An 8,851-nucleotide genomic window follows, 5' to 3' on the forward strand; every position below is an offset into this window, starting at 1 on the left:
CTGAGTCTAGTGTATATGTCACAGGCGGGATCTGAACCCTGGTCTCCAACACGGAAAACCAACGTCTTAAACATTAAGCCAAGAGGACATTCCCTCTTGGACCGGGGTGACGTAGATTTTCATCACAAGAGCGTGAGTCCGGTTCACCTCCGCTACATATCAGTTATAACAGTTTACTAACAAGGAGGACAGGTCTGGTTTTGGTGACAAGAGTTTGAGGGCAGTGACCAATGATCTCTGATCGTGCCGGGATTTTGAGAAGATCTACATTCTGACAAGAAAATTAAAAAAAGTTTTCCAGATACAATTACAGCATGGTGACAAGTGAACGTGGTTGCCTGCTGTCGACATGGCCAGCAGTTCATTTCCTTCATATAAATAATTATCAAAAACGCAAAATGTTTCCCACTCACTCACGTCACAAAGAGTCCACAAAGACATAAGATGGTGGCTCTCTAAAATCTATGACAGGAAAAACACATGGATAATGTGGCTGGCCTACATACACACACATACAAATATACATATATCTAAATAGAATGAAACGATAACCTGGCATTTCAAATCAGAAATTAAAAAGGTCAATATAAAAATATATAAAAAAATACAACCAAAAGAAAACAATGCGTCTTCCGTAGCAACAAAGGAAAACATTAGCCTCAGTTCCTCGTTTCCAATGTACAAAACACTGGCTAGTTTATAATGTATTTTTCAACACACTTGTACTTGGTCCATTGGATCCACAGAAGGGGAAACGTCAGCCATTTTGAAAGCAGCCATTTTGTTTTGTCATGTAAAAGCGGTCCTTTTTGTTTGTGAGACCACCGCAACGGAACACTGAAGTCTTTAACGGAGATCTAGAATGTGACGAGACGGAAGTCAAAGAGAGGAATAGTGGAATCCTTTATCTCTCTGACCAGCCAGCGAGGAGGGACCTGAAAACGACTGAAAATCTACTGTGTCTATGGACTTCATGACAGAGGGCCTTCTTTCCACAGGGAGGGTCAGTCTGCAGCCGATAGGTCAGTTTATCTCTACTAAGGACCTCTGTCTGAAGGGAGGGTCAGTCTGCAGCCGATAGGTCAGTTTATCTCCACTGAGGGCCTTCTGTCTGAAGGGAGGGTCAGTCTGCAGCCGATAGGTCAGTTTATCTCTACTAAGGACCTCTGTCTGAAGGGAGGGTCAGTCTGCAGCCGATAGGTCAGTTTATCTCCACTTAGGGCCTTCTGTCTGAAGGGAGGGTCAGTCTGCAGCCGATAGGTCAGTTTATCTCTACTAAGGACCTCTGTCTGCAGGGAGGGTCAGTCCGCAGCCGATAGGTCAGTTTATCTCTACTAAGGACCTCTGTCTGAAGGGAGGGTCAATCTGCAGCCGATAGGTCAGTTTATCTCTACTAAGGACCTCTGTCTGAAGGGAGGGTCAGTCTGCAGCCGATAGGTCAGTTTATCTCTACTGAGGGCCTTCTGTCTGAAGTGAGGGTCAGTCTGCAGCTGCAGGGTTAGATCCAAGTCATGGTTGTTCGAAGCCAAGAGGTTGGGTAATCTCCTAACCCTGTGGCAATTCTCAGAGGCCTGCGTCATGATGTACAAGTAGGGGAGGAGATGGCTGGTCTGTTGTCAATGCTAACCTCCACAACCCCACAACATGGTCCACCACTACATAGCGGGATATCTAGGTCTAAGGGCTCATAGGGTGAGAAATAACATCCTGTAGAAAATGATAATCCACATGTCCCTTCAGAAAAGAGGGTGAATGTGACCTATCTCATAATATTAGTGTTTATCTTATTGAGCCTCAATCTTGGCAATCACTCGGTCTTCACTAATACAAAATGTTCCCACACTATATTCCTCTTCCGTTGTGAAGAAATATGGCCTAAAACTCATTTGAGAAACTACATCAGAGAAACATGTCTCTAAAGCCGAAAACACTTCCTTCATCTCCTCATCTGTCCTAGGAGCTGAAATAAGGTTCAGATCTGAGAACCAATCACATTGTCAGATTATTAAAAGAACTACATCAGAGAAACATGTCTCTAAAGCCGAAAACACTTCCTTCAACTTTCTCACGTGTCATAGGAGCTGATATAACATCCAGATCTCAGCACCCTTTACTTTGTCATATGATAAAACATAAATTATAGAAACGTCTCTAAAAAACCTAAAACAACGTCATCTTCAGATCCTCATCTCGTGATCGGGGCTGTGGTCCAGCATGGGATCCCTGGTACTGATCATGGAGGTCGAGGGGCCCTGGGTTACTCCGAAGGGGGAGACGGCGGGAGAGCGGGCGGCGAGGGGGGAGAGAGAGGGGGAGAAGCTGGGGGACATGGCTGCTGAGGAGATGGAGCCCTCGTGGCTGATGGGGGACCGCCGTAGGGTGGCCAGGTGGGGGAAGGTGCGTCCGATGACAGGGACCTTCGGGGGGACGGACTTGGCCCCAGGGTGGGCCACGGCAGTGATGAGGGGCGGTGGGTCGATGCGAGGCTTGGGGTCCGTCTTGGCTTTGGGCTGGAAGGGCTGGCGTGGGTTGGTCTGGTTCTGTGGGGCTGTCTCGTCTTTGAGCCTGGCGATCTCCGTGAAGACGTTGGCTAGTGGTTGGAACTGAGGGCACCAGTTGAGCAGGTAGTCCCAGTTATAACTGCCCCTTAGCTCTTCGTCACTGGCCACTATGGCTGTCAGGGACCCGTCTACAGAGGGCTTCCCGTCCTCTGGGAAGGCGTAATCTTTAGGATGGGAGATGTTGAGTCCCCTCCCCACCCCCAGGTACCCTCCTCCCAGCTCGTCTCTGTAGACAGGTAGCTGTCCAGACAGCATGGTCCCGCTGAGACTCCCTCCCAGCTTCTTGCCTTTGAACCAGGTGCTTCCTTCCAGGGCGGCCGGCTCACAGGAGATGTCCGACAGCTGGTCAGCGTCCTGCTGGATGCCAGAGTCCGGCCCGCGGGCTGAGATGTGCTCCTGCATGGACGAGGAGATGGACGCCACGCGGGGGTACTCGTTGATCATCCTGATCTCATCGTCCTCCGCCGCCTCGGCTGAGCCACGTCCGCTGGAGTGGGAGGGGTCAAGGGAACCCCCCCGGGGGTAGGGCCCGGCCCCTGCTCCACCTTGGTCGCCGGCGTACCCTGGTAACGTCTGATGATAGATCCTCTCAGATCCTCCAGATTTGGAATCGTCCAGTTTCTGCAGAGTGGTTCCCAAGGCCACGGCACTGTTGTCCTGTCCTTTGTTCTTCCTGCGTCTCTTTGACTTGAGCAAGAAGATGACCACCGCCATGACCACCAGTAGCACGACGACCCCCAGGGACACGGCGATGATGATAATCAGCAGGACGTTGAGGTCTGCCCCCAGGCCGAAGGACGTGTTGGTCACATCGATGTTCAGCTGGGCTGTGGTGACCCGGGACGTGTCCAGAGGGCTGTGGGCGTGAACGTCCAGTGTCATGGTCCTGGTCTCCCTTTTGGACCGCCCCCCTAACCCGCTGCTGCTGCTGCGACTAGAAGACCCGTCCATCTTGAGGAAAACCACCCCGGTTGTTTTGTTGACGTCAAAGTACAGGGAGGAGCTTGGGAGCGAGAAGAGGACGATACCGTCTACACCTCCGTCCTCGTCGTTTGCCTGGACCTGTCCGATGCTCTGGCCCCTCTTCGCACCCTCTGGAACCTCAAAGGAGAACTCTGGGGAGACGAAGAGTGGGTCGTACTCATCCTCACCTGTCACGTACACCTGGACCGTCACCGTGGCCGAGTGGTTACCGGCGTCCATCGCCAGAGCAACAAAATTAAATGAGTTGACCTTCTCAAAGTCAAAAGTCATCTTAGCCCTGACCTCTCCTGAACTCTGGTCCACGGTGAAGGCCTCTCGCCCTGTAACTCCTGACCCTTGACCTTGCTCCACCATGTAGTATCTCAGCTGGCCGTACATCCCAGTGTCGTGGTCTATGGCGTGGAGTATGGTCACGGCTGAGTTGACCGGCTGGTTCTCTCTGATGCTAGCCGTCAGAGTCTCGATGGGGAAGAACGGTCTGTTATCATTCACATCTTTGACCTCTACGCTGATCGGGGTCAGGGCGACGTGACCGTGGCCATCCGAGGCCTGGACGATGACCACGTGGGAGGACTGGTGCTCGCGGTCGAGCTGTCGCTGTAACCGCAGCGCCCCGGTCCACTGGTCGATGGTGAACAGGTCCATCTCATCGCCTGAGCTGATACTGTACTGGACCTCTGCGTTGGGGGCAGAGTCTGGGTCTGGGGGAAAGGGAGAGATGGAGGGAGAGATGGGTGGGGGGGGGGTAGATGGGTGGGGGGGAGATGGGTGGGGGGGAGATGGGTGGGGGGGAGATGGACAGAAAGAAAAGCATTTAACACAGTGTCATAATAAAACAAACAGATGCTTGAAGCTGCACAACAAGAATGACATAAAGATACGGAGACATTTCAGGAAAAAAAATGGTCTCCATTATCACCACCCATCTCCTCTCCACCGTTTTAATTTCTGTGTGTGTGTGTGTGTGTGTGTGTGTGTGTGTGTGTGTGTGTGTGTGTGTGTGTGTGTGTGTGCGCCTATTCCCTCACCTGTGGCAGTGAGTCGTATTATCTCTGTCCCGGCGCCAGCTCCTTCACTCAGTGACACAGCGTACTCCGCCCTGCCAAACGCCGGCGGGTTATCGTTTACATCGCCAACGGTTATCACCGCGGCAACGCTAGAACTCCTCTGTGGAACCCCTCTGTCCGACACCACCACCGTCAAGTTATAGAGGGGCACGGCCTCGAAGTCCAGCACCTCGGCCAATAGGAGCGTCCCTACGGTCTGGAAGCCCCGCCCCTCCAGGAAGCGCACGCTGCTCTCGATCTGGAAGACGTTCCCAGTATTGCCATTGGCAATGGCGAAGTCGAAGCCGCAGTTGTCCCGAGAGAAATCAGCGTCCATGGCCTCCAGGGTCAGGATGGTCGCCCCGGGGATGGAGTCCTCCAACACCGTCGCCCTGGAAACACAATGATCAGAATAAATCATTTAGATCAGAATAATAAATAATTGGTAAGGCTTAACATTAACATATTATATGTCACATTTACATATATAGTATTTATTAGCTTCATGTATCTATAGGGCCCTAAAGGGTTCCCGAGAGGCGCAGCATTCTAAGGCACTGTACCTCTGTGCTAGAGGCGCCACTACAGACCTTGGTTCGATCCCGGGCTATATCACAACTGGCCGTGATCGGGAGTGCCATAGAGCAGCGCACAATTGGCCCAGAGGCGTCCGGGTTAGGGGAGGGTTTGACCGGGGTAGGCCGTCATTGTAAAATAAGAATTTGTTTTTAACTGACCTGCCTGGTTAAATGTATTTTTTAACTATATCTATAGAGTAACTAGCTTCATATATCTATAGAGTAACTAGCTTCATATATCTATAGAGTAACTAGCTTCATATACCTGTAGAGTAACTAGCTTCATATATCTATAGAGTAACTAGCTTAATATATCTATAGAGTAACTAGCTTCATATATCTATAGAGTAACTAGCTTCATATATCTATAGAGTAACTAGCTTCATATATCTGTAGAGTAACTAGCTTCATATACCTGTAGAGTAACTAGCTTCATATATCTATAGAGTAACTAGCTTCATATATCTATAGAGTAACTAGCTTCATATATCTATAGAGTAACTAGCTTCATATATCTGTAGAGTAACTAGCTTCATATATCTATAGAGTAACTAGCTTCATATATCTATAGAGTAACTAGCTTTATATATCTGTAGAGTAACTAGCTTCATATATCTATAGAGTAACTAGCTTCATATACCTGTAGAGTAACTAGCTTCATATATCTGTAGAGTAACTAGCTTCATATATCTGTAGAGTAACTAGCTTCATATATCTGTAGAGTAACTAGCTTCATATATCTGTAGAGTAACTAGCTTCATATATCTGTAGAGTAACTAGCTTCATATATCTGGAGAGTAACTAGCTTCATATATCTGTAGAGTAACTAGTTTCATATATCTGGAGAGTAACTAGCTTACTATATCTGTAGAGTAACTAGACTCATATATCATATATAGGTCTTCGAAAGCCAAGTCAACAAACAGATTACCGACCATTTCGAATCTCACCATACCTTCTCTGCTATGCAATCTGGTTTCAGAGCTGGTCATGGGTGCACCTCAGCCACGCTCAAGGTCCTAAATGATATCTTCACCGCCATCGATAAGAAACATTACTGTGCAGCCGTATTCATTGATCTGGCCAAGGCTTTCGACTCTGTCAATCACCACATCCTCATCGGCAGACTCGACAGCCTTGGTTTCTCAAATGATTGCCTCGCCTGGTTCACCAACTACTTCTCTGATAGAGTTCAGTGTGTCAAATCGGAGGGTCTGCTGTCCGGACCTCTGGCAGTCTCTATGGGGGTGCCACAGGGTTCAATTCTTGGACCGACTCTCTTCTCTGTATACATCAATGAGGTCGCTCTTGCTGCTGGTGAGTCTCTGATCCACCTCTACTTAGACGACACCATTCTGTATACTTCTGGCCCTTCTTTGGACACTGTGTTAACAACCATCCAGGCAAGCTTCAATGCCATACAACTCTCCTTCCGTGGCCTCCAATTGCTCTTAAATACAAGTAAAACTAAATGCATGCTCTTCAACCGATCGCTACCTGTACCTACCCGCCTGTCCAACATTACTACTCTGGACGGCTCTGACTTAGAATACATGGACCACTACAAATACTTAGGTGTCTGGTTAGACTGTAAACTCTCCTTCCAGACCCATATCAAACATCTCCAATCCAAAGTTAAATCTAGAATTGGCTTCCTATTTCGCAACAAAGCATCCTTCACTCATGCTGCCAAACATACCCTTGTAAAACTGACCATCCTACCAATCCTCGACTTTGGCGATGTCATTTACAAAATAGCCTCCAATACCCTACTCAACAAATTGGATGCAGTCTATCACAGTGCAATCCGTTTTGTCACCAAAGCCCCATATACTACCCACCATGGCGACCTGTACGCTCTCGTTGGCTGGCCCTCGCTTCATACTCGTCGCCAAACCCACTGGCTCCATGTCATCTACAAGACCCTGCTAGGTAAAGTCCCACCTTATCTCAGCTCGCTGGTCACCATTGCATCTCCCACCTGTAGCACACGCTCCAGCAGGTATATCTCTCTAGTCACCCCCAAAACCAATTCTTTCTTTGGCCGCCTCTCCTTCCAGTTCTCTGCTGCCAATGACTGGAACGAACTACAAAAATCTCTGAAACTGGAAACACTTATCTCCCTCACTAGCTTTAAGCACCAACTGTCAGAGCAGCTCACAGATTACTGCACCTGTACATAGCCCACCTATAATTTAGCCCAAACAACTACCTCTTTCCCTACTGTATTTAATTTATTTATTTATTTTGCTCCTTTGCACCCCATTATTTTTATTTCTACTTTGCACATTCTCCCATTGCAAATCTACCATTCCAGTGTTTTACTTGCTATATTGTATTTACTTTGCCACCATGGCCTTTTTGCCTTTACCTCCCTTATCTCACCTCATTTGCTCACATCGTATATAGACTTGTTTATACTGTATTATTGACTGTATGTTTGTTTTACTCCATGTGTAACTCTGTGTCGTTGTATGTGTCGAACTGCTTTGCTTTATCTTGGCCAGGTCGCAATTGTAAATGAGAACTTGTTCTCAACTTGCCTACCTTGTTAAATAAAGGTGAAATAAAAAATAAATAAATAAATATATCTGTAGAGTAACTAGCTTCATATATCTATAGAGTAACTAGCTTCATATATCTGTAGAGTAACTAGCTTCATATATCTATAGAGTAACTAGCTTCATATACCTGTAGAATAACTAGCTTCATATATCTGTACAGTAACTAGCTTCATATATCTGTAGAGTAACTAGACTCATTGTAAACATGTCAGGATATGCTAGAAACAGAAACTGCTCAAAGCCAATTCATCTGTGCAGGATCTACCCTTAATCATGATAAAAAAGATGACAGCCACCTATTGGTAGATGACGAGACCTACCTGTACTCTGATTGGTGGAAGACGGGACCTACCTGTACTCTGATTGGTGGAAGACGGGACCTACCTGTACTTCAATTGGTGGAAGAAGGGAGAGTTGTGTCCTACCTGTACTCTGATTGGTGGAAGACGGGACCTACCTGTACTCTGATTGGTGGAAGACGGGACCTACCTGTACTCTGATTGGTGGAAGACGGGAGCGCTGTGACCTACCTGAACTCTGATTGGTGGAAGACGGGAGCGCTGTGACCTACCTGTACTCTGATTGGTGGAAGACGGGAGCGCTGTGACCTACCTGAACTCTGATTGGTGGAAGACGGGAGCGCTGTGACCTACCTGTACTCTGATTGGTGGAAGACGGGAGCGTTGTCGTTGACGTCTGATAGCTGGACCTGTACTGTGGTGACGGAGGAGAGGGGCGGGGATCCCCCGTCACAGGCTTCGATGACCACACTGACGGACGGGTTCTCTGGATCAAACTCTGACCTCTCCCTGATGAACAGGGTCCCTGTAGGGAGACGAGATAAATAATTTGAAAAGTTTTGAATAAAACACAGGTTTGAAACCCATTCACTTGGACTTCGCCTATTTATTTTATTTGACCTTTATTTAACTAGGCAAGTCAGTTAAGAACAAATTCTTATTTTCAATGACGGCCTAGGAACAGTGGGTTAACTGCCTGTTCAGGGGCAGAACGACAGATTTTGTACCTTGTCAGCTCGGGGATTTGAACTTGCAACCTTTCGGTTACTATGCTCTAACCACTAGGCTACCCTGCCTCTACCTATATGCCAGTCCTAT

At 47.9% G+C, this 8,851-nt stretch overlaps 1 protein-coding gene across 1 annotated transcript in view; it reads right to left on the minus strand.

Annotated features, from left to right (window-relative positions):
* Nucleotides 1–1,376: 1,376 nt before the first annotated feature.
* Nucleotides 1,377–8,851, minus strand: part of LOC139388242 (dachsous cadherin-related 1b) — a 239,018-nt gene continuing 231,543 nt past the window's right edge. The window contains exons 31-33 of the mRNA XM_071134790.1: nucleotides 8,387–8,558; nucleotides 4,574–4,983; nucleotides 1,377–4,246 (exon numbers count right to left, since the gene is read on the minus strand). Coding sequence (XP_070990891.1) covers nucleotides 2,178–4,246; nucleotides 4,574–4,983; nucleotides 8,387–8,558 — 2,651 coding nt within the window. The 3' untranslated portion in view covers nucleotides 1,377–2,177. The remainder of the gene's footprint in view (nucleotides 4,247–4,573; nucleotides 4,984–8,386; nucleotides 8,559–8,851) is intronic.

The sequence above is a fragment of the Oncorhynchus clarkii genome, chromosome 29 (genome assembly GCF_045791955.1).
Source record: "Oncorhynchus clarkii lewisi isolate Uvic-CL-2024 chromosome 29, UVic_Ocla_1.0, whole genome shotgun sequence".
In the NCBI taxonomy this organism is placed as follows: Eukaryota; Metazoa; Chordata; class Actinopteri; order Salmoniformes; family Salmonidae; genus Oncorhynchus; species Oncorhynchus clarkii.